Raw genomic sequence first — 26308 nt, 5'->3', positions numbered from 1 at the left:
GATTAAAGGTTTAGAAAACATGGCCTATGAGGAAAGGCTGAAAAAAATTGGGGTCATTTAGTCTGGAGACAAGAAGACACAGGGACATAAGTTTCAAATACATAAAAGGTTACAGGGAGGAGAGTGAATTGTTCTCAACCTCAGGATAGGGCAATGGGCTTAAATTGCAGCAAGGGAGGTTTACATTGGATGTTCGGAAAAACTTCTTGTCCTGGCAGTTGAGCACCAGAACCAATTATCTAGGGAGGTGGTGGAATCTCCATCATTCGAGGTTTAAGTACAGGTGTGACAAACACCTGTCGGGAATGGTCTAGTTATTTCTTAGGGCTTGTCTACACTACAGGACTATTTGGGCAGTGGAGATCATGGTGGCAATGGGTCAAGTTCATGGTGTGGAACGCGATTCTGGGCCCGGGAAACAAGCACAGACTGGTGGGACCGCATGCAGGTGCAGGATGACATGACACAGAGTGGCTGCGAACTTCAGGATGCATGACACTTTCCTGAACTGTGTTGTGTGACTTGCTGTCCCCTGCCCTGAGGCGCCAGGACAAGTGCAGACAGACAGCTACCGGTCAGTAGCGACCACTTTGGCGTGGCCGCAAATCTAGTGGGGATTGCTGTCATTCAAGTAGCCCACGCAATCGTTGAGCAACTGCTCTCTAGTGATGCGGTGGGGCTATAGATGGGACTCACATCTATATCTGGCACCAGCCAGGCCAGCCTCCAGGCAGGCACTTTCTTCCCCGGACACAAAAATAACGTTTGGGGATGCAGATGCCCCTACAGTCCTCGGGACCCGGCCCGGCCCACCGCTTAATGCTCTGGTGAAGCCCTATACAGGCGCCTTGGACACTGAAAAAAAACTCTTCCCGGCTGAGCTGAGCAAAGTGCATGGTGGTGGTGCGACATCAGCGAGAAGAATATCCCCGTGTTGCTGCTGCTGCTGTGTGCTCCACACTCTGTAGCTGTGTGATGTGAAAAAGTAGGTGATTTCCTTGAACACATACATGTTTGCCAACAGTAAACACAGTCTAGTCAGTTTCAGTGAACAAGACCAAGAGAACCAGTCTCAGGGAGATCTCTCACTAGTCTCCGAGATTTCGAATACGCTCATTGGCGCGCGCGCGCACTCTCCCAAGAAACCTCTGCTGAGGCTTTTTCAGCTGCTCTCTGAGAGAGCTTTGAACTTATCCCAGAGGACTATTATCCATTCCTATATGTGTAGTGCTGTTGTTGTATAGTTATATAGTATTTCCATTTTTATATATATCCCTGTTTCTTAAAAAAATAAATGTTTCCCTGTTTGTAGCTTACACTGCCTGATCCCCTGATGAGTTAACAGGGAGGAGGAACTGTCCCTACACACTATTCGTCCTCGAGTCCACCGTCACTGCTGGGGGGCTGGGGTGGAGACCCCACCTAGAATGGCATGCATGCCTCGTAAGCGAAAGTGTCTGGGGGGCTCTGGGCCCCGCTTTTGCGCTGCTGACTTTTTTACCTTGTCTTCTTTCCCTTCACTTTCCACGCGGCACTGCATCGCATCCTGGGCTGTTCCTCTTTCGGCTTTCGAATTAAGTCCTAAGTAGAGACAGCCTTAGTCCTGCCCTGAGTGCAGGCGATAGGACTAGAACACCTAGGGAGGCCCCTTCTAGTTCTACACTTAGGATTCTATGACATCAGTAAAATGGTGCATGTTTAACTATAATTTCCCCAAATTGTGATTCAAGATTCATTGTTAATGGTGTTCAGGGTTTATTTGTTTTCATATACAGGGAAGCAGAAGCTGTAGAGAGATTCAAAACAAATTGTTCCTTTAATCAATACAGATAATGAACACTCAAAAGCAACATGTGTTAAAGTTCATTTTAAGGCTGCAAGTCTAATAGGACAAGTTAACAAATTGAGTCTTTGTATATTGCAAGTTCATTTATTGAAATAGTAGTGGTACTGCACTCTTTACTGGATACAGTTTCATAACTTAAGGTGAGGGAGAAAACATGTCAGGCCCCAACAGGAGTATTACAAGATGCATACAATCCTAGTTAACTCAAAAAGTACAGTGAAGGTGTTCATTCGCTTTGGTCATCATCCCAATCTTTCTTTCCTGAAGGAGGTTTGGGCCCACCAGCTGGTTTTGCCATGATGATCTTGGGGGAAAAATAATTAGGTTAGATAACACTCACTTTGGATTTTTCCTTTCTATAGCTTGAGACATGCAGTTTGAGCAGCATTCACTAAACTTATGCAGATCTGTTACTTTTGTACATTTTAACAGACAAGCTTTTGCCATTGGGTGTGTCCCATATTTCTGCAAATATATTGCAAGTTGGCACATCATAATTTCAATTTCAGTATTCCCTCAGTTACCTTTTTTAAAAGGGAGAGGGGGGATTCAAGCTGTACACTTTCACATCTAAGAACGATCGGTTTACTATCTAGCTAGTTTGTCAGATAGTGACTGGGTTACTGAACACAATGCAATATATTACAGGAAGGGTTTAAAGATAATCTGTAATGCACAAAATCTGAATAAACCGAAAATCTATTTTAAATCCCTGACATCAGGATTTCCCAGCATAAGCAGACTTCCAAAAATGCCAGCTACACCTCGCTCAAGTAGCACTGCAAAATTTAGTTTCAGTAAATAAATGAATTCACTACAGCACAGCAATCTGCCACAAATCGTATTTCAAACAGGTTGTTAAAGAGGTTAAATTGCTCACACACGTGCCCTTGAAAGCCAACAATACATATTAGCTCTGTGTTGAGTGTGGATACATTCATGCAACAGATGTCTCTCTCAATTCAATATAACAAATGCCACCAGATTTTACAGGTTCATCTTTCTGTTCATCCATATCCCAGTGTCCTTGTTGTTTAGGGGCTTTTGGACCGCCTGCTGGTTTTGCCATAATAATCTACAGAAGTTTTACATGCATCATACACATTTCTGCTAAAGTTCCATAAAATACCAAGTCATTAAACTATCCAGAAAAGCCTTCAACACGTTCCTTCCATTTTATTGTACAAGATGCATTTAAAATATAGATGTGGAAGGTTGTTGTTTTTTTTAAATACATACTACACATTTTCTTTGAGACAGTTACACGCTCATACCTGTGAAATTAAGAGCTACTAACTATGGGTCAGGTTGTAAATCCAATATGTATGGATCTCAGTGATATGGCACCTTGCCTCACCTTTCCAAGATCTGAATCTAGCAATATGGTCATCAATAATATATCTTGGTTTCACAAAAATAAACCGATTTAAGGTTATCAGTTTACTTTTTATAGCATGTATTCCTGACATGTACAAAGAGGTCTCAAGTTAACTCAGAAGTTTGAAATCACTGTCTCCCAAAATCATATCTTCAACTCACCTGATCTACTCTGAGCACAGTCACTGCAGCATTTGTAGCCAGCTTAATACCCCAGTGTTTTCCAAGATATGTGTCTAACACACCAGTTTCCAACATATCCTTTACAGCTGCAGTTTCAGCCTGTCAGAAAAAAATATGAACATTGTTCAAAGTTTCACAGCACCAGATTTTCCTACCTTATTTCAAACTCTTCTACCTTTGTAATCCTAAACACCAACAGCCACACCCACCAAATGGTAATAAAATGACTTTTTCCTGATTTTATCCCCTTTCCTCCAAATAAAACATTCATTTGAGCAACTTTTAGAAATGTGAACTGAATCATAAGTGGAATTATCTGAGTAACTATCCAAGAACATATCCTCATTTCTCACATACAACCATTGTGCATGTAGTAGTGTAATTTGTCTGCTGAAGAACAAGACATCCATTCTCATGGTAGACTAAGCTGTTTGTCTAGCTCACTGATTAATATACTGCTCCAATTACTTTAAAGCTGAACACCTAAAATCTAGAACATAATTTATATCCTTAGGTATTTTATGTGGAGTATTCTTTTGCACAGAACCAAGTATTTTGGCAGGCATAATGTATGACATCATTTACCTCAATATCAAATCCAACATTTTTGTTGCCTTCTTGGTGCACTGCATAAAGGTTGGAGAGAACTTCATTGGCCTTTACGCCTGAATTTTCTGCTAGTGCTCGAGGAATGGCTTCAAATGCCTCAGCAAATTTCTTGATAGCATACTGGTCAAGCCCAGGACATGTCTAAAGCAAATTTGAAAACTGTTTAATATTTTAAAGGAAGAGAAATGGATGAAGCAAGAAGAAAACACATTATTTACCTCTCCATAAGATGCGATCTGCTTGGCCAACTCAATCTCTGTTGCACCACCACCAGGAACAAGACGTTTATCCTGTGAACAAAACCCCACAAGATACATAATTATAAATGCAAAGTGGTTTGAGGTAGTTTTGTTTTAAAGTAACCTGATTAGATTTTTAGTTTCTAGAACTAATTTCTGCCTTCATAAACAGATATTTTTCTTGGTAGAACATTACACAAGTGCAGAAGTGGCACCAACTTCAAAAAGTGAGGCATTTTATTAGTACGGCTAAAGGTAAAAATCTAGCATCTATTATTTCTAAATGTCTTTTAGTAATGAACTTTTCCTAAACAACTAAATGGAAGTGGTAAGAGTAAATTTGTTTTTAATCTCAACTGACAACATGACTTGTTGGGAAAAACAGGAAAGGCACTGTATGTTAATACTGCTCCTCAGCCAATCATCTGTTCTGGAAGAGGCAGAAGAAGAACTGCAAGGGACTCAGACTTGGACTCAAATTGTGGCAAAGTTGAAAGTTTAACATCTGATAGTTTCCAAAAGCTTCATGTTTTCTACATAGTTTTTCAGCCTGTATTCACATTGAGGATTGCCCATCTTATTTTAAAATCAGTATCTTAATTGCACAGTTTGAAGACAAAACTTTTGTAACAGACTAAGTTGTCCTAATTTATGAACTAAATATTTTTGTATAGTATCTAAGCATATTTAACATCCGTATCACCAATTATAGATACCAAGATCCAGATTTGCTGCTGCTCTCAGTTTCCAATAGGGACGGCAGGAGGTTGGGGAAACGGTCCACAGAGTGACACCTATTCACTGATTTTCTGGCCAGGGTGGAGTTAAGCTCTGCCAGCTTGTATTGGTCTCAAACAGATCATCTTGTCACTGAAGATGGACTAAGCACAGTGCACTCGGGCCACAACCCATCTCCTAACTCCAGGGCTGCACGAGTAGCATAGGAATCAATTACACACCCCCTCTTTGACCACTGGAGATTTCCCCCATGCTGAGGAGATACAAGTAGTTTCTGCATTCCAAGTGACAGAAGAGAGCAAAGCATGCCGTAGAGTCTTGACATAAATATCTTGGTCTACAGCTGTTTTAACAGAGAAGTATATTCATTTTACTCACCCTAGTGAGTACTTTGAAAGTATTAACACCATCATCTATAGCTCTCTCTATGTCATCCATTAGATTGTCTGTAGATCCACGGATTACTATGGTAGAAATGGCACCATCTTCCTTTTCTGTTAAGGACAGACAGACTTAATTCTCTAGAAAACATATTAAGATGTAGAACATTTATAAATAAGGTTCTAGTCATGACACAGAACCATGATCTCCTATGAATAGAAACATACCATGCTTAAACACAACTACTTGTGTATCCCCAACCTCCGACAAATAAACACTGTCACAATGACCCATTTCTTCTAGTGTAGGTGGAATCTGGAAAAAGAAGTACAAGTCAGAAAAAGATTCTGTTCATACAAAATAAATATCTCCACTGATGATACTCATCTGCAAATGGCATACCAATTTGGGAAGAGCGGTAGCGCCAACAGTTTTACACAGCCTTCTGAGATCCCATTTTGAGTTCAACCTTTAAAAAAAAAAGAAAAGGAATACCTTTTAGTACCATGTTTCCAAGAACAATTTGAAGTTTATATTAGTTTGCATGTAAAAATAAAGGTTTCCTCCATAATTTGGCAGTTCCATGTAATATCATAATTAGTTTAGTGGTATCGACTACAACACTACCATGGCATCAACCCCTCTAGTGCATTTCTGCAGTTGCTATTCTATGGTTACAGGAATTCAGTGCTAATATTAGACACTGAAGTAGTAATGTTTTATTTTTAAGCACTGTTCACTTGGAATCACATTTAATATCTGTCTAGCACTTTGAAAGTTTAACTATTAATCCTCAACATCTTTGTGATAGAGGAATAGCTATTATCTCCATTTTACTAGTGGGGAAAATGAAGTTTAATAAGTTTAATGCTCAAGGCTACTAGACCAACATCTGGTCTGCTGTATTAAACCATGTTTCATCACAAATAACCTCATGGGATCAAAATGCTGTTTCTCTGAACATGTTACAACTCTTTTGAAGTATCACTGATTCTGTTTAGTAAATAGAAGAGTACCTTTTACATGCACAAGACTTTTCTGAGAGGATCAAAATATGAAAATTTAACACGAGCTGTTATGTCTTTTTCATGGGGCTGTCTTACTTTTAATAATTATACCTATACTCAAAAATGTTAGTGCCCATGGAAGATGCTTATTAACAGCCCTAGGGCAGAGTTCTTTCATTTATGCACTACCTCTATTGTTTATACTTCTGCACACAACTACATACTCTGACTTGGAGGAACCACCACTGTGATAGCCCTACCTCTACGCACTCTAACCACTTGACTAAAATCACTAATATGGCTTTTTAGAATATTTGATTTTATTGACTGGAAAATTATCTTCAGATGCTGACTATATAGACAATGCAACCATTACACCAAAACTCCATATTCTGCAAGGTGCAATCCATTGTCAGGAAACCTCAAACTACGTTTGGTAACAGACGCACCCTAATCGTAACTAACTTAATAGACACTCAATTTCACCCTCTACTGGAGGAAAAATAATCATCCACATTAGGTAAGAATGTTTACATTACAAATACCTTTGTATTCTGAGGACTTTGAAGAGACAATAGCAAGTACACCTCTACCCTGATATAACGCTGTCCTCGGGAGCCAAAAAATCTTACCATGTTATAGGTGAAACCACGTTATATCAAACTTGCTTTGATCCGCCAGAGCACACAGCCCCCCGCCACCAAGCGCTGCTTTACCGCATTGTATCCGAATTTGTGTTATATCGGGGTAGAGGTGTATGGTATGTATAGGTCAGGGGTAGACAACCTATGGTACGCATGCCGAAGGCGGCACGTGAGCTGGTTTTCAGCGGCACTCACACTGCCCAGGTCCTCGCCACTGGTCGGGGGTGGGGAGGAGGCTCTGCATTTTAATTTAATTTTAAATGAAGCTTCTTAAACATTTTTAATACCTTGTTTACTTTACATACAACAATAGTTTAGATATATATTATAGACATATAGAAAGACCGTCTAAAAACATTAAAATGTATTACTGGTACGCAAAACCTTAAATTAGAGTGAATAAATGAAGACTCGGCACACCACTTCTGAAAAGTTGCCGACCCCTGGTATAGGTATTGACATTTAAATTGTTTGTACCATTTTAATCCTTACCTGACTAACATAAGATTGTATTTATTGGCATAATGAAGTGCCATGTCTGCCACTTTGCCACCTGTTATTACAACATTTGCACCAGCATCAGCAATTGCCTTGACTTGCAGATCCATTAGATTTTCTTCTCCCTTGCTGAAATTCCTAAGTTCGTCAGCATTTTTTATCAGTACAGTGCCCTATCAAAAGGAAACATTTTTCAATTTACAAAATACATGCATATTGTGCTTAGAGGTTTGACATGACATTTTGACAAACCAAAATGAACTTTCCCCTCTCCTGTTCACCACTTCAACTCATGCTACTTTATCACTATTCCTCAAGTAAAAAGCATGAGTGAAATGGGTCAGATACTAAATTGCAGGTCAGCAAGGTTCAGCTCTGGACCACCAGGAGAGAAATTTCACAGTTGAAAATCCTATCTCAGGAATGCCTTAGTTTCTTGTCCAGAGTCCAGATACAGGAACTGTTCATATCTGTCCCTGTAGCTGCTCAAGTGTCAAGACAGTGCTTCCAAAAACAGAATACTAACCATACAGAATTTTACATACACACAAACCATCCTGGCTGCCAGTTTACTTCTAGAGTTCAGTGTGATTTACGGAGAATGAGGTGTAATATCCTCCACATGGCTAGCACCAAGTGAGCAGCCACATTCTGTACCAGCAGAAGCTTCTATATGGTCTTCCAGGGTAGCTCCACAACACATCATACTAATTTACTCTAGATGTCAAGTAGGCTTGTATCGCTCTGGCAAGAGGAAAGTCACAACCATCCTCTCCAGACACAGGTGGAAAGAGGTTTCCAGCTACCACTGTTATCTTTAAAATCTAAGGAAGGCTTTCCGGAGGCAAAGAAATAGTAATGTCCCATTTTGAACAAAAAAGATAGATTGCCATCATCCACATGCTCATGTCAGTGCAGTCTAAACCATCTACTTCTTTTGACAGCCTTACATTGGACAGAAGGGTGTGATGAATAACACCACTTTGCACACCTGACATGAGTTCTCAGGGGAGCTATACTTTTGCCCAACACTATCCTCTAGGACTTTTCAAAAGGAAAGAATTGAGTCACTGCAATGCAGCTCCATTCACCCCTACCAGAGTCTATAACTTTTCAAGTAATTTTGTCAACCACCATGATGTAATATAGGTATCTGCAATTAAGTCAGTTAATTTGCAATTAAATCAAATGTCATATTAAACAACCTAGTAGAGCAAAACTACTGTGTGTTGGGCACACAAGAATATCTTGAGCCTTAAACTCTATTTTGACTCAAATTATATTTGTATGCTAACGTTTTGTGTTATCTGTCAGTGGTCTCAAGAAAAGTTTGAAAATGCATCTGCTCAAAGAAAAACTTCATATTAAAGTTAGAGAAAAATATGGTTTAGACAGCTATGATAGAAAACCCTGAACTTCATTTTAACATAAAAGCTCAAGTCCCCTATTAAAAAAAGTTGTCACTGTCACCAACTGTCAAGGATATTTAAAGTTAATATTAACCTGAGAATAATACAGACCAAGTACTGCATATGTACATAAATTGCTATGGGACTTCTTTAGGGCACCTACATACCTTAGTTTCAGTTATCATGCCATCAAAAGGACAGGAATACACAGCTATTTTGGCATCTTTGACAGAAGTAACATCTCCTTCAGTTTCTTTTTTAAAAACCATACCATGCAGGACTGAAGAGGCAGAGATACCAGAGCCCTAAAGAGAATAAAGGGGACAGATAAAGATCACATTTCAGTACACCAATCCACCACAATAAAGCTACACTTGCTCTTTTAAAAAAGGAAGTCTCACATCTGAGCATGCTTAGACATGTTTCTATTCCAGGATAAGGAGAAAACACTATGCTGATTTAGGAATACTGAATATTCTTCTCTAGAAACACACAGTTGAAGATTTACTCCATGGCAGTAACTATTAGAAATTTATAGTGATCCCTTTTTTTGCTCCCAGTCAGGGAGAAGGATTAACAAGGAAGAAGCTGATGGGAAGCACAAGTTTAGCCCATCCTGTCATCCTTCCTGAGGTCTAATATCCCACTGACAGAGTAAGAACAACAGGATCAGGCCCGTAACGTTCTGCATCCTCCCCTACCCCAGCCTGAACATCTGGGTTGCATTTTAATTGAAGGTACGATTACTGAAAAACATATTGGTTACGCTTTTAGCTCTTGAAGCTGATTTGTTTAACGACCAAATACTTAAAGAGTTCTGCCCCTGAAGACTACAGGCAATTCAGCTCTAAGCCAAGTACTGCACAGAAAATATCTTGAAACTAGGAATGCCAGAGTTTGGTAAAAATAATTTATTTGAATGTGCTATAACAATATATCTGCATTATTGAAGCCGTGTCTCAATCTATCAAAAATAAAAACAATCTTAAAGCCTAGCCTGGGTGAAGGACAACAGAAATGTAACATTTTAAGTGAGCTATTTTCATTACAGAGTTATCTAATACAGTAACAGGAATACCAGAATTTATTCATGGGGGAATTCTGCACAAGCACAGAATTGATATCCCCTGCAGATATTCTCCCCCTCACAAAATAATTGATTCCGACAGGGAGGCAAAGAGAAGCCATGAGAGGGGTCACGCTGCAATTACACCTTTCGCCCACCAGGGGCTGATATGGTGCCAGAAGAGAGGGCAGCCAGCTGCTGAGAGGGAGGAGGCAGAGGCTGCCTTCCTCAAAGTGCCGTGCCCGCAGGACCAGGTTGGGAGGCACAAGGTATGGGGGGACAAACAGAGTGGGGCACATGGGGATGCTGGGGACTCACAAACTGGGGTTCAGAAGGGCTAGTGAAGGTACAGGAGTTAGTGGGGTGAGTGGGCGTGCAGGGACAGATGTGCCTGACTGAAAAAGAGAGTCAGGGTCTGCGTAAGGGATGCTCCCCAACTCCCTAACAATCCCTCTCACCCCCCACAAAAAACCTGTTCCATACTTCTCCCACCCACACCCAACAACCTTCCAGGGCTCTTTCCCAGCTATTACTTCCCTCCTGCTCAGCTCCTCCGTTACCACTGACTCCCCCAAGCTTTCACACTGCTTCTGAGTGTGGCAAATATGTTTTTGAATTGTAGTTTAAATGAATTACTACTCAAAGTTCCATATTTAATATGCCTAGAAAGGAATCTATTTGTCAAATATTTCCTGAATCTTTTTTTGTTGTCTGTTATAAACATACTTGCTGACAAGTATTGTGAAATAAATTACCAAAATAATTGAAACTGGTGTGATTATATTGTGTTATTTTGACAAATAAAACATGTAGAATTTTGAAGAATTTTTAAATATTGTGTGCAGAATTTTTAATTTTTTGGTGCAGAATTCCCCCAGGAGTAAGAATTAGTCATGCTTTAGTGAAAAAAGTTCATAGCTTACCAAGATTTTGCATACTCTGATGCTGTCAACATTGAAATGACCAGAATTAGGAAGAATAGATACTGTTTGAGAAAAGAAACATGTATTGTATAATTTAAGAGCAAAGTACAAATGTGACACTAGAAAATCATATGCATTGTTTATATAGAAAATACTGTTAATAAGATATTTGGTTTCAAAAGCCTTTAAACAAATAAAGAGATCAAGAAATGAACTGCCAAATTTTACATCAGCAGGAAACAGTTACCCTCCTCGATGATCAGTTATAGATAAGTATAGAAAGCAGAACTCTTCGCTATGAAGGAGGAGTATCTGGCCAACAAGAGAACACAATTCAATGAAGCCAGCAGGCCAAGTTTAGCCTGTGCCCACTTACGCTGAATTTGGCAGAGTATTTTGAGGAAAAATTTGCACTAATGATGAGAGTTGTATTCTTGAGCTCTAAAAGATGGAGAGCTGTGTAGCGGGGTGGACCCCCGCTCCTGCCCTGAAGGGCTTAAAACAGGGCTGTGGCTGGGGCAAGAAGCCTGGGCTGATTGGGGAAAGTAGGCTCAGCTGTGGCCATGCCCCAATCAGGCCCAGCTGGCCCCTAAAAGAGGCTGTAAGCCAGAAGCCCAAAAAGTCTCCCTCTGCCTGTAGAGGGAGAAGGGCCTGGCTGCAGGGAGCTAGACCCAGGGTACCTGAGTGGAGCAGGGCTGCGAAAAGGCACAGGAGCTGGGGAGCTGCTGCCTAGCATAAGGCCAAGAGGTACTGGGGGTAGCAAGGGGCAACCCAAGGGGTAGGCAAAGGCAGCAGGTCCAAACCCCTTTGCCTATGATGAGTGGCTGATACTACAGTCTGCCCCAGTGAATGGAGGCTAGATGAAGACTGGGCAGTAGCCAAAACTGAGGCAGAGTGGGGATAGTGGGTTGAGGGTTCCCCAGGGAGGGGAGACCCAGATTGGTGGGGTACTGCCGGGGGCAGCACCCCAGTTAAAAGAGGCACCGGGGTCCAGGGAGGAACTCGGGGCCAGAGGACAGGCAGATCACTGGCCTGCAGAGGGTGCTCCGGGCAGGCAGTGAGCAGTAATTCCCAAGAACAACCAGCAGGAGGTGCCGCAGGGGTGAGTCCGCACGTCTACAAGCTCTATATAACAAAACTCACCAACATCACACTTAGATTAAATCATGCATTTAAGAGCATGAGTGCAACTGCAAAGATGAAAATAGATTTTCATCTTGAAAATGTATGGCTTACTAGAAAGCCATTTGGACTAACAACAGCTGGGCCACAATGAGCATGAAGAGAATTCAGTGGGGAAGAGGAAAAGAAATACCACCTCCCTCTCTCCCTTGCCCCCAAAGGCTTGAGACCTAATATATTTAGCTCATTTAGCCTAATACATGAATAGTTGGCCATGCCTTTCACCTATGATGTGAGCACTTGAATAACATAACATAAAGATTAAAAACAAGATGCAAACTTGTTTACTTACCACATGCCTGAGCAATAAGCTTTGCCAGGAAGTTTTCATTGCCATATTGTTTACTCATTACTGAGGTGTGCAGCAAATATGCCACTTCTTCAGCATCATGCAGATTCTTTGCAGAACAGCATACTAAGTCAGGAAGAATTTCTAGGGCTTTCTTGCAAGCTTTTTCATAACCTTCTATCACCTATAATGCAAATGACAAAGTTCAGTGACATTCTAACCTCCTCCACCTAACTGTACATTCATGTTCACTATGTTTCCTTCTGAAAAAGTCACAAAGTATCAATGCATACATTATGTATATACTCTCATTTGAAAGTTGACTAAAGGGAGCAACTCAAAAGGGATGGAGATCATCAAGTAATACATTGCAAGTACTCAAGAATATTACAGATGTGATTAAGTAATAAACAACCCAAGGTCACTGATTAACCCATATTAGTTATCATCTACCAGTGTTCACGCAGCATGAATATTAAATTAAGTATATGCCTCTGAAACTGAAAGTCCCATCCTCAGAAGTTCCTCTGCTAGCTCAAGAAGGGTTCCAGCAAAAACAAGGACAAAGTTTGTTCCATCTCCAACTTCTTGCTCTTGCATATGGGAAGCCATTACAATCATTTTTGCAGCAGGGTGTTGGACCTGTTAAAGGAGTTAAGACATATTAATTTAACTGTTAATATCCCAGTTAGTCAACTTTAAAAGTATATACCCCTAAAGTTCTTTGTTTGTATCAAATATAAGCTCCTTTTTGGTTAAAAATCTGATCTAAAGTTAATCAGGATTATGAACTAGATGGGGGGGGAGGGGAGCAAGTTAAACAGTAAATTACACAATAAGCAAGAGTATAAGATATGAAAATTGCAAGACTCTGGAATACTGCTGTGGGGTTAAGACACTTAAGAGAAAAAAGGCACTTCCTTTCTTCCCCACTTCTAATTGACAGCTGCATTATTTTTATGGGATACCAGTGTGGCCTTACCATCACACATGTAGATTACCTTAGACTTTCAATTTACCTTGTCAAGATAAACTTCAAGCAACACTGAGTTTTGTGTATGCATATATACACAGCTGATCGGCTCTAAGCTATACTTAAATGGCAAAAATGGCAGCTTTTCCGCCTTCCAATAAACAATTTAATAGATAAGTGCTTTATCTATTCTTGTATATATTTATAGCTACAATTACGGTGTCTAAGCCATGGTGAGATGCAAGATTGATTATAATAAGCAATTAAGACTCCTGTATTTAAGCACTCTACTGAAATTTTACAGTACTGAAAATACTAGAAAAACAAGTCTAACTGTGCATGTAAATATAGATTAAAAATATCTAATTAAAAAAGCAGTAAATACATTTTCTTAAACATTTCTGCTGTTTGTTCGTTCACTTGCTAATTTTAGAATTCAATCATTTATAATGGTCCCCTGTTTAAAGTAAATTAGGAAAGTTCTATCACAGTGACACTCAGACCTCAGTGGTTCAGGAGCCAAATTAGCAATCAACATCACCCAAAAGAGCCATAGTAGTGTGAATGCATTGTTTATTTACTATTTTTATATCTTCTCACAGCAAAATAACTGACCAAGTATTATTATTTTATCGACTACAATTGGTTAATAACATAGTAAAATAACCTGACTGGTTAATGATATTAAAGCACTGTGGTTTAATATCATGTGCTGCAAAGAGCCACAGGAGACAAACTGAAGAGCCACTTGTGGCTCAGGAGCCTTAGTCTGAGTATCACTGTCCAACAGCATACACACAACATTATTCATGGGTTGACACAGAGGCATCACACAATTGAGTTTCTATTTAGCTGTTGCAGCAAATGACATGTCATCTCAGCTTCTGCACAATTCTATTAACTTTCTCATTGCAGAATAATGTCAAATCCCCAACATCCCTAAAACCAAAAGTGAGAATTCTACGCAGCTAGAGGGACATGTGAAAGTTGGCACCAACAAGAAATTAACATTGCACTTATTTCTCTTAAACAGGAGTCTTCCACACAAGATGTTAGCAATTACAATCCATGTCTCTTTCATTCCTAAACTCTACTCCTATTTTGAGGAGGAAGAGAGGTAAATACTAATAATGATATTCAATAATCCAAGTGTCTTTGCAGCAGGGCCTGTCACTACTAGAGCTCTGAAAAGCCCTTCTATTTTTTTTCTGTTGTGTGTATATTTGCTACACTTCTCTCAGGATCCAATTATGAATTAGATAATTTAGAAACTGTGGCCTTGATCCTACAAACTTACCCTTATTAATAAAACCGAGTAAAAGTCTTAGATGTTGAAATAAACTTTAGCTAGCTGTGTGCAAGTAAAAATCTTTTAACATGAAAAAGCACTTACCTCCAACTCCCTTAAGATAGTTGCGGCATCGTTTGTCACGAAAAGCTTCTCAAGATGATTGATAACCATTTTGTTCATTCCTAAATGATAAAAAGCTTATCAATTCTTATTTTACACAATTGTAAATACTTTACAGTTTGAATTGGTGTTATTTGGTTAATTCCGCTCATCTCATGCAATTGATGGACTATTTTTGTTCTTCATATAAAAGTATTTATAACAAAGCAGTTTACCATAATCAGTTTCCTCTGTAAAGAAGTGGTTTGGGATATTTTGACCTTCATAATTTTTACCCCTATAAACATTTGTAAATTTGGATTGAGGAACCTGTGAGACCTCTCTCTTCTGAAACAAAGTTCTGAAGTTACATTAAAGGGATACTAACAATTTAAACCAAATTAGTGTTTTGTAATCCCATTCTTACATAATTTAAGATTACTAACAAAAATGTACCAGCACAGTCTGTTTGTCAGTTTACTTTGTGCATTTGATAGTGCAGGTTAACCATGCCCCCTACAGAGTCAATGTTTCTTCACCTTCTGTGATCTTTCACATAGCAGCAAATAGGACAAAAAAAATTAAATTAGGACAATGATGATAATTCTACAAAAACAGACTTGAGGACTCAGAGGCAGGTATGGTACATTAAACTTTTTTTTTTTTAATTGATCTGACTGAAAATTATCCTTTATTGAAATCATGTGACTAAAGACTTTTATAACTGAAGTTTTACCACAAACAATGGAATAGTCATTCTTCAAGAAAAACAAATATAGCTTCTTTGTACGTAAGTATTACAATAAACAGTATAAAATTAGAGAAAGTTACCATTTGGTCCAAGAGCTGTACGAGTGGTTTGGGCAAGCTCCTTACATGCCTGTATGTTCCTAAATACAGCTTCTTCTAATCCTGAAAAATGCTACCCAAAAAAACCCCAAACAAACAAAGAAAAAAGGTTTATTGCTTAGAATCGGAGGTTCTAACAAAAAAAAGAATTACAGTCACTTGTCATTTCACAGCCAGGATGAAATGCTGGCTTCATTAAAATCAATAGCAAATCTCCCACTGAGTTATTTTGGAGTGAAATCCTGGCTACACAAAAGTTTAAACAAAAATTCAATCCTCTTTCAAAAACAGTGACAAAGAAGCTAACATACACTGGCTCTCAACTGCAGAGTTTAGCAACTAAAGCAAATTTATGAATATGAAAGAGGAAAGTTGGGTCAACACTCAACAGATTGAACCCCATAAGTCTGTCCAAGTAAACCTTCTGGTGAGGTTATTGACTTATGGAGGGCATGACAAATGTCCTCCACACCTACTTTCCTGAGAAAAGTTTATGCACCATCATTCCCATCAAGACCATACCCCCAAAGTTATACCATTTACACCACTTCCACATCAGTAAGTCAACTATGCCCCACAAGATAAATAATTTCAAACTCCCTCCCACATACACCTCTACCCCAATATAATGCTGTCCTCGGGAGCCAAAAAATCTTACCGTGCTATAGGTGAAACTGGGTTACATCGAACTTGCTTTAATCCACCAGAGTGCGCGCACACACACCCGGAGCACTGCTTTACCATGTTATATTCGAATTAGTGTTATATTAGGTCGCGTTATATCGGGGTAGAAGTGTACATACATCCCTTTGTAAATTCAGAGCTCCTTCTATCAGTTAATAAATCATGTCTCCTCTCTCAAACACCTCTGCAAAGTTCATCTGGGTGCCCTCTAAAAGTCACAGAGAAAGGTTTGTTTACCAAGCTCTCTCATAACTTCAGGAAAGGTAGAAGCAGCTCCAGCTGTCTGTTCCTGTCTCTTCTTGTTAAAGGAGAACCAGCATCTGTGCCATCTTGCTTCCCCTGATCCCCTCTCCTTTCTACAAGAGTTCAGCAGCTCCTGCAACTATTCCCTACCTCTAACTACCCTCTTGTGAATAAAGAAAAGCATAAAGTTCCCTGAGCTGCTTGCGTCTCCCATTCTCCATCCTGATAAGCAGCAGTGCTCAGAAACCTCTGTTGCTTTCTTCTCCCTTCCAGAGAAGGAATCAGCAATAACCTAGTCCAGAGGTGGCCAGCCTGAGAAGGAGCCAGAATTTAACAATGTACATTGCCAAAGAGCCACAGTAATATGTCAGCAGACCCCCATGAGCTCCCCCTCTCTCTCCGCACCTCCCAATCGCTGTTTCGGGGCATGCAGGAGGCTCCGCGGGGAGAGGGAGGAGTGAGGGCATGGCAGGCTCAGGGGAGGGCGGGGAAGGGGTGGAGTGGAGTGGGGGCAGGGCCTGTGGCAGAGCCAGGGGTTGAGCAATGAGCACCCCCCGGCACACTGGAAAGTTGGCAGCTGTAGCGCCAGCCCCGGAGTAGTTGGCAGCTGTAGCGCCAGCCCCGGAGTCGGTGTCTATACAAGGAGCCGCATATTAACTTCTGAAGAGCCGCATGTGGCTCTGAAGCCACAGGTTGGCCACCCCATACCTCTGTCCATTTATTTGAGCAAAGCTTCTATTCTCCTAGGCAGGTTTGTCAACTCCTGCCGAAATACGTTAAATATATTAATTCAACGTTGAGTGTAGAATTGTACTAAGCATTTTGCTTCTCTGGAATTTTTTTTGTATATAGTATAGTAAGAATAGACTGATATGAGGTCATTCCTTGGTAACAGGAGTGAGTTAATTTATTAGCATTTGCATTCCACAGCTGGGGCTCCTTTGTGCTAAGCACTGTGTGGATACATATCAAAACAATTCCTTGCCCAAACAGCTTGCAATATAGAAAGCCAAGCAACCTACACAGGGTGAGGGATCAGAGTCTCAATAAAAACAGAGTTGTGGTTGAATGGCCTGACAGCTGCTCAAATTACCCACTGTCAGTTGCCTAGTGCTTTGGGGGCATTAGTGTTAATTCTTTCATAGACTCCAAGGCCAGAAAGGACTCTTGTGGGGAAATTCTATGGCCTATAATATACAGGTCAGACTAGATCACGATAATTCCTAGATCATATATTTTAGAAAAACATCCAATCTTGATTTTACAACGGCCAGTGGTGGGAAAAGATCACCACAACCCTTGGTAAATTGTTCCGATGGTTAATTACTCTGTTAAAAATGTACATCTTTCAATTTGAATGTTTCAATTTCCATCCATTGGATCATTTTATATCTTTCACTGCTAGCCTGAGGAGCCCATTATTAAATATTTGTTCTCCGTGTAGGTACTTTTAGATTGTGATCAAGTCACTCCACTTGCTCTTTGTTAAGCTAAAACGACTGAGCTCTTTCAATCTATCACCATAAGGCATGTTTTTCTAATCCTTCTTGCGGCTCTTCTGTGAATCCTCTCCAATTTGTCAACATCCTTCTTGAGTTATGGACACCAGAATTGGGCACCAGACTCCAGTGGCGGCCACGGAGCTACAAACACCTCACTGCCGCTACTCCCCTATTGAGGCAGCCCAGGATCACAGTAGCTCTTTCGGTCACAGCATCGCCCCGGGAGCTTATCCACCACAGGGCACAACCGCTCTCCAGGGCAGAGGGGGACTCGGGCAGGGCGGGGAGGGGGTGACGCCGCCAGGGCCGGCTCAGGACGGGAAGGAGGCGAAGGCACCTACGGGTCCAGACCGGCGCGAACCGGGGTCGGGGGGGGGGGGGGGACAAAGCCCGCTCAAGCGAAGGGGCCGCGGGCCCAGGGCAGGGTAAAACCGGCAGGTGAAAGGGGGAGATTCGCTCCAGCCCGGCCCGTGCCGCCGGCTCGGCCCCGCCCAGCCCCTTCCCAGGGTGCAGCCGCGGGCCCCGCCGGCAGCCGCCGGGGCGGCCACGCGCGCCCCCGCCCAGGAGAGCGCGGGGAGAGGAGCTGCCCCCGAGCCCGCATCTCGCGGCCGGAGCCCCCCGCCCCCCACTCGTCCGAGGGGGAGGGGCACCGCGGACACGACAGGCCCCGCCCTCCTCAGCGCGTGGAGCCGCAGGGTCCAGCCCGGGCTGCGCTTCTGGAAGCTTCTCCGGCCCGGCCCCACCCCGGGGGCGCGCGGGAACCCCAGGCCCGGCCCCGCTCTCACCTTGGCGCCTTCTTTCAGCATCTGGGCGAAGCCCGGGGCCTTGGGCACGTGCATCGCCATGTCCGCTCGGAGCAGCGAGGCCGGCCACGCGCCGCGATGCACGAGCTGAACCACGGGAAACGGGAGAATGGAGGGAGCTTGCGCGCGCAACTCACAAGCCCCTCCCCTGGCACGCAGGCGCAGAAGGAAACAGCTGCGCCAGGCTGGGGCGGGCTCCCTCCTTCCTCCCAGGGAGAAGTGAATGATCCGTAGAGAACATCGATCGGTCTGGGCTGGTTCGGGGACGCGCGGGAGGAGGTGGAGTCCCTGGGACAGCGGAGGGGACGAGTTGCGCGTGCCCACAGCGGCCGCTTTGCGCCTTCCCCAACGGCCGGGCTGCGCCGCCTCGCCTCGCTCTGCAGGCGCGAGACGGGGCTGCGTCCCCCTGCCCGCGCAGCCAGCCTGTGCTGCGGGTGGAAGCGGGGCCCTGGTGAGCCCCCGCGTGTCCGCACACACGTCGGGCTGAGTGGGGCAGCAGGCACCCCGGGCGGGGCGGGGGTAGCGCGGCAGACCCGGTGTGACTCAGGCCCCACGCTCTGTCATTTTGCAGTGTGGACACGGGTCAAGCCGGAGCTCCCAGCCTGAAGCCCTGCCTCGGGCACGTCGGCTGCCATAGCACGGCTGTGGGAGCTGGAGCCAGCAATTGTAAACCCAGGCTTGCAATGTAGTGCTCCCAGGGCCGGCTTTAGGAAGTGCGGGGCCCAATTCGAACAGTTTTAATGGCCCCGGCAGGGAAGACCCCCCCCAAAAAAATGTAAAAAAACCACGTGGGGCTTGTACTCACCGGGCGCTGCTCCGAGACTTCGGCGGCGGGTCCTTCACTCGCTCCAGATCTTCGGCAGCACTGAAGGACCCGCCGCTGAAGTGCTGCTGAAGACCTGAAGCGCCGCCAGGTGAGTAAAAATTAAAAAGGTGCCTCTAGCCAGGGAAGAGATTCTCACTGGGCGTGGGGCCCTCTTAGGCGCAGGGCCTGATTCGGGGGAATTGGTGGAATTGGTCTAAAGCCCGCCCGGGATGCTCAGGTGTGGGTTTGGAAACTCCAAGTCCAGGTCCCACAGCCCGGGTTTTCAACACAGTGTAGGCATCCCTATAGTGCCCAGGGCTTTAGTTACTTGGCTCAGTGTTTCCAGAGACAGGCTCCCTGTCCCCCTCTTCCATGCTAGGGCCCCTCTCCCATGTGGGAGAAAGAGCAGGGTGTTTGCAGCCCAGCTGTTTGTGACACCCTTTCCCCCAGGCTGAAACCCCAGAGTATGCACTGTGGGTGTCGACTATGGTGCTGCATCATCAGTAAAGCTACGTTTTAGTCATGGGTATTAGTAAAAGTCATGGACAGGTAAAAATACCAGTGAATAAAATGGGGGGGTTGCCCGAGACCCCCACTGGTGTGTGTGGGGGGGGGGTGACGGGGCGAGCAGGCTCCCTATCTGGCTTCGCACACACACACCCCCAACAGCAGCAGAGTTTGGGTGTGGGAGGTGGCAGGGGGTTGGGGCCCAGCCAATGGAAGCTGGAAAGCCAGTGTTCTGGGTGGAAGCAGCACACAGAGCTACCTAGCCACACCTCCACCTAGCAGCTTACGAGGGGGATGTCACCGCTTCTAGGGAGCCTCCAGGAAAGCGCTGCTCAGAGCCCGCCTCACCCCGTCTTGTGCCCCAACCCCCTGCTCCCTCCAACACCCAAACTCTGCTGTGGGGGATGGGCATGGTGACCTGGGACTGCCGCAGCAGCAGCCGCTGCCCCTGAGCCAGGCACACCGGCTGCTGCAGAAGTCATGGAAAGTCATGGAATCCGTGACCTCCATGACAAACTTCACCCATAATCATCAAGGCAAATCCAAAAGGGACATAGCTTGCTTGCGGATCCGGCACCACCCAGATCAATCTTGAAATTGTATGGCTTACTAGAAGGCCATTTGGACTTTATGATCTGGCAGGGTGTTCAGTGGTCTACACTTCAGATGTAGGTGGACATGGTGTTATGGTGCTCAGTGGTGTGAAAAAGACGCACCCCTCAGCAATTTAGTTATGTTGGCCCAGTGTTGATTCAGCTAGGTCAGTGGAAGAATGCTTCCATTGACCTAGCCACTGTCACTCAGATTCCTACAGCAACAGAAAAGCCCCTTCTGTCCCTGTAAGTTGCATCTAACTATGGGGCTATGCCTGTATCTGTCATCTCACCACTGAAGCTTTTGGTGACCACGTGATCGCCAACTGTGTAGAGGCCTTCCTTGATAAATATCCTTCATAATACACAAAAGCTGTGCAGAGAAAAAGGAAGATGCATTCAAATAAAAACAATAATCAGTTTAGATTCAGGGGTTAGGAAGCCTTTACAGATTGTAAGCCTTAACTTCTTAGTCCTTTTCTTCTCTAAATTAATTTGTTAGTGGTTATATAAATGAGTTTAGTTTAACTTCTTTCTGTAACCAAATTCTTTCTGCACAGCTTTTGTAAAAGACATACTATCCTTGTTATTTTAATAACTGAATTAATCTAAACTGGTTTACGCCCCACTTCATGATGGTGCAGCATGTCTACTTTAGGGTTTGCACTGGTGTGTAAATAAATCTGTTTATTCTAATCTTACATTTATTTAGCTACACCAGTACAAATTTTCTTAATGTAGACAAGCTCTAAGTAAGGTTTGTCACTTAAACAACCTCAAGAGGGTGCACTTGCCTTAATGTTATGACTTGCGTAATTTAACAGACTTGTGTGTTTTTATAACACCATGTAACACAGTAGAAAAGAGAAGTAAGAACTACTGTAGAAAGTGAAACTGACAACAAACCACCTCGTTAATTAATATTTTTTAAAATGTAGGCCTTTCCTCCATAAGTCTACAAATCAGAGCTAGGAAAATTTGCCAGCGAGCAAGCTTTGTTATATTTATAGTCAAGGTGTCCAGGAGAATGAAACCTCATGTATTCTTTATACCAGTGGTTCCCAAAGTTGTTCCACCACTTGTGCAGGGAAAGCCTCTGGCGGGCCGGGCCGATTTGTTTAACTGCCATGTCCTCAGGTTCAGTCAGAGGAACAAGTTTGGGAACCACTGCTTTATACAGTACCAATTCTAATAACACAGTGCATGAACTAGCTTCATATTAGAGGAGAAGGATGAGCTAGTGTTAGGGTGCTAGCTTGGTACTTGGAAGAAGTGGGCTCAGTTACGTGCCCCATCACAGACTTCCTGTGTGAGCTACAAGAAGTCACTAGTATACACTGAAAAGTTTTGCAGCTTTTTTAAAGTGGCCAATTCTCCCCCTCCAGCATGGTTGCAGTTATACCGGTATAAAAGTGCTTATGCCAGTATAGCTTATTCTAAAGAGGCATGTGAGTTTCCATCATATAAAGGTCTTTGTAGCATATTTGTAACTTGCTTTACTGGATGTCAGATAATTTAGTAGTAGTTAATTAATTATATGTAGGGCTGCATGTCTATCATGGAGGTCACGGATTCCGTGACTTTCTGCCACCTCCGTGACTTCTAAAGGGGCCAGTGTGGCTGACCCCAGGGCAGCCCAAGCAGCTGGCTCCAGGCCAGCTGCACCAGCTGCTGCTGGAACGGCCTCAGGGACAGCCACACCAGCCACTGCTCTGGCAGCCCCCAGTAGTGGTCCCGGGTGGTCAGAGCAGATGTGCCCTAGGCAGTGGTCCCTGGGTGGTTGGCCAGAGCCTCCACGGCCCTAGGCAGTGGTCCACAGGCAGCTGGCCGGAGCAGCTGCAGTCCGCAGCCCCGGGCAGTGGTCCCTGGCCAGAGCAACTGCAGTCCCGACCGACCATAGCAGACACGGCCCTAGGCAGTGGTCCCTGGATGGCGCAGCTGCAGTCTGCGTCCCCGGGCAGCGGATCCTGGAGCAGCCATAGTCCGCAGCCCCAGGTAGTGGTCCCCTGGCAGCTGACCGGAGCAGCAGCAGTCTGTGGTCCCAGATAGCAGCCCTTGACCGTCCGGAACAGCCGTATCCCCCGGCAGCAGTCCCTGGCTGGCCGGAGTTGCTGCAGTCCACTGGCCCCTGGCAGCTGGTGTTGCAGGCCCTGGGCCCCCTCCCCAGCAGTGCCTCCCCCCCAGTCCTCCCTCAAGCAGCACCTTCTCCCCCCGGGACACCACCACAGGTCATGGCAGTGATTTTTTGTTTATTGCCCATGACCTATTCATGACTTTTACTAAAAATACCCGTGACTAAATCGTAGCTTTAATTATATGAGCTTTAGTGATGGTATCTGCAGCCCTTCTCTTCCTGAGTTTCTCATTTCATAGCTGCGCTGGGTACTTAGGTTTATTGGCATAATGCAGCCAATGTGTTTTTAGTATTCACCCACGAAAGCTCATGCTGCAAAACGTCTGTTAGTCTATAAGGTGCCACAGGATTCTTTGCTGCTTCTACAGAACCAGACTAACACAGCTACCCCTCTGATACAAAATAAAGACCCTGAGCCTGATCTCAGTTATACTGGTTTTGGTCTGTTGTAATTCCCTTCACTTCAGTATATTCATTCCTGATTTTCACTGATCTGAATGAGAGCAGAATCAGGACTATTTAGGAAAAGAAACCTTTAACTTTCCATTAAAAGTACAAAAACCCCTCTCTCTCAATGGAGGACTTCTACTCACTCCTCCCTCAAGTCACCCATCGTGATAACCTTTGGCCAACGAAGGCTGGATGTTACCATTTCAGAGCCCATGAATGCGGCTCTCAGCTTTTTCAGGTAACAGTGTCTCTGAAGCACTCTCAGTGCCTGTAAGAAGCAAGTCTTTGCTGAGGGGCTGAACCAAGGATTTCTGCATGGTATTATGGAGTGGTAACCTGGCAAGCATTGGGCCAGTCAGAAAGTGACATTCCCTCATTAAATCTACAGTAATTAAAATGTCATTAGTTAATTAATTAGTCAAATTATTACAAATACTGAATGTAATTTGTGGAATGTTGAAACTTGACTAAGACTCAAACTCTCAAGTCATGTGGGCTGCCAATAACCATCAGATGGTAACAACTTTACATCATCACTGACTTGAATCAGCAGCCTAGAACAAAGGCTGTGTATCCTCTACCTTATTCCTTGAACAATCTGATTTGTCCTAATTCAGATGGCTTATTAAATGCAGGTTTTATTTGGAGAAGTAAAATTAACAAGTGTTTGTATCCATTCACAATGCTTTAGATAAGTAAATAATGTGGGTGGTGTTTTAGCGTATTAGTCAAATGCTTCCAAAAAATTTGTTCTAAGCACAAATTAAAAAACAAATTAAAATGGCTTTGAAGCCAGAACACTTTAAAATCATATAAAATATTAGTAAAAAAGACCTTTGTTCCTATTCAGTCAAGAATGGGTAGTAAATATTTGTTCAGGGCTGGATGTCTAGTCATGACTTTGACTTGGCCTTGATCTTTATTTAGCTACTCAGCTACTCAGTTTATATTCTGCAGGGACATTGGCCATACTAGAGGACCATCCAAAGGTCAGAGAATTGGCTCTTGGCAGTTGTCTGCTCCTTCACCAGCCAAAATCTATTACTGCACAAATGGAAATCCCCAGTTCATCTGCAGACACATGTTTCATCAAATTTCAGGATGGTAAAATTGCAAAGATGCAAAGAATAGTATGTAAAAAAGTAGCTTCATTTCCAGTTGCCTGTACAGTACCAGGAGTCTTCAGCTGGAAAATGGAAAGTAAAAAATATCTGATGAAATTATAAAATTGAAACTATATTTAGCCAAGGGGCCTCCAACTTTGGCCAATGAAGGGCTCCAGTGGTAACTTACCAGGAGCCTGAGGGCTATATTTTATTTTTATAAAGATATGCAGAGTTCATCCTCCCTCATATGAAACGCAGAGGTGTTAGACCACAAAGAGTACAGGACTGAGTATGGAATGAGAACTATAATCTCTATTATTAGTAGTAGTATTTACATTAAAGTAGTTTCTGGAGGTCCCAGCCAAGTGCGGGTCACATTGTGCGAGATTCCACATATATACATAGTAAGACAGTCCCAGACCTAAAAAAGTTACACTGACTAGACAAGACAGACAAAGGATGGAAGGGGAAACAGAGGCACAGAGAGGCAGTGACTCCATATGTGGCACTTTTGTCTTGTAGATCAAGCAACAAGATCACTCTGTGATCCCCTTTAGCCTTCTCAAAATACTATCCTAGGGAGATCACTTCTTCATAGAAAATAAAATGTTTACTACAGTTTTTGTAATTTTCTAGCGCCATGAGTAGGAAGACTCACCTGGAAAAGAATGACAACATCTCCTCCAGGTCTTGCAAACTGGTAGGCTCCATTTTGCTTGAGAAAGAGTTCCAGAACCAGATGAGACCTAGAGAACCAACATGAGACATGGTATGAGCAGCCACGGTAAGTGCATTCTCTGGTGCAGAGAACACTGGTGTAGAAATTAAAGCTTCCAGGCTGCTGTTTTGACATACCACTCCTTTTTGGAGATAGGAAGGTTTTCTCAGGATCTATGAGATGTCTTGATAACCAGAGGGTCGAAACTGTGAAAAGATTTTAATGAGCTTCAGGCTGTATTTATCACAGAACTGAAGTGCTAGAACAGGACAGCAGTCTGGGAAATGAATGACTGAGACTCTTGCAGCTAACTGTACGAGATCCCAGTAATGGAGATTAAAATAATAAAAATAATTGCAATCTCCAATTTCTGGAAAGAAGCTACTACTTCTGACATAAGTTTCTCTTGGTGGTGATGCTGCTGAAGGGAAGAACTTTAGTGGGGATGCAGATCCTGAGAGAAGACCACCAATTCTGTTGGTGGGCATGTGGGACATGCAGGTATGTAATCTTGTAAATCTAGATAGTACCCCAGCATGTTGGCCAGGATGCCCATGCAGCTAGATGCAATTTGGAACTTCCAAGGAAGACAGAAGTCTTATCATTTCAGGGTGAGGATAGAAGAGTTTCCTAGTATATATATTTTTGCCACTCCTTAACTTGAAAGAGTTTGGCCAAGCATCTTCCTGCTTGTGTCAAGTATCAGAGGGGTAGCCGTGTTAGTCTGGTTCTGTAGAAGCAGCAAAGAATCCTGTGGCACCTTATAGACTAACAGACGTTTTGCAGCATGAGCTTTCGTGGGTGAATACATCCACTTGCATCCGAAGAAGTGGGTATTCACCCACGAAAGCTCATGCTGCAAAACGTCTGTTAGTCTATAAGGTGCCACAGGATTCTTTGCTGCTTCCTGCTTGTTTTCTTCTTATATTGTCCTCTTTCCTATCGTGTGATAGTTGGGAGAGTTAACTTTGGAATTCTTAATTATGTGTCATCTGAACCTGTGGTATGAAGATTCCAAAGCCCACTGAATGGGAATCTGTTGACTTCAGTAGTCTTTGGATTAGGCCCAAAGTGTGTAAAGTCTTCACCTCCCTGGTGCCAGTGTGGCTGAGGAACATTGGTGTGACCAGGGGAATTTCCTTGTATTTCACTTATCCCTG

General features: G+C 43.3%; 2 protein-coding genes across 12 annotated transcripts in view; one reads left to right on the top strand and one right to left on the bottom strand.

The window, feature by feature from the left end:
* Positions 1–1793: 1793 nt before the first annotated feature.
* Positions 1794–19085, bottom strand: CCT8 (chaperonin containing TCP1 subunit 8). Of its 2 annotated transcripts, none has more exons than XM_039520242.1 (15): positions 18818–19085; positions 15586–15676; positions 14758–14837; positions 12884–13033; positions 12395–12575; positions 10921–10982; positions 9099–9236; positions 7517–7695; positions 5776–5842; positions 5601–5688; positions 5371–5486; positions 4234–4305; positions 3992–4156; positions 3386–3505; positions 1794–2150 (listed from the first exon to the last, which is right to left on the bottom strand). In XM_039520242.1, exons 1-15 carry the CDS (start codon positions 18875–18877, stop codon positions 2073–2075), a joined length of 1647 nt encoding a protein of 548 aa, XP_039376176.1. In that variant the 5' UTR covers positions 18878–19085; the 3' UTR covers positions 1794–2072. The 2 variants fall into 2 exon arrangements, with proteins under 2 accessions (XP_039376176.1, XP_039376187.1); XM_039520253.1 differs by lacking the exon at positions 18818–19085 and adding an exon at positions 16262–16893.
* Positions 18984–26308, top strand: part of MAP3K7CL (MAP3K7 C-terminal like) — an 80604-nt gene continuing 73279 nt past the window's right edge. For 3 of the 10 annotated variants that reach the window (XM_039520267.1, XM_039520365.1, XM_039520286.1), the window contains exon 1: positions 18984–19286. In XM_039520267.1, coding sequence (XP_039376201.1) covers positions 19059–19286 — 228 coding nt within the window. In that variant the 5' untranslated portion in view covers positions 18984–19058. Of the gene's footprint in view, positions 19287–19700; positions 19750–23464; positions 23563–25066; positions 25215–26308 lie in introns of those variants that run through there. The other 7 variants (XM_039520340.1, XM_039520295.1, XM_039520324.1 and 4 more) reach the window with 6 other exon arrangements.

The sequence above is a fragment of the Mauremys reevesii genome, linkage group 1 (assembly GCF_016161935.1).
Source record: "Mauremys reevesii isolate NIE-2019 linkage group 1, ASM1616193v1, whole genome shotgun sequence".
In the NCBI taxonomy this organism is placed as follows: Eukaryota; Metazoa; Chordata; order Testudines; family Geoemydidae; genus Mauremys; species Mauremys reevesii.
This window is presented reverse-complemented; position numbering and strand designations above follow the sequence as displayed.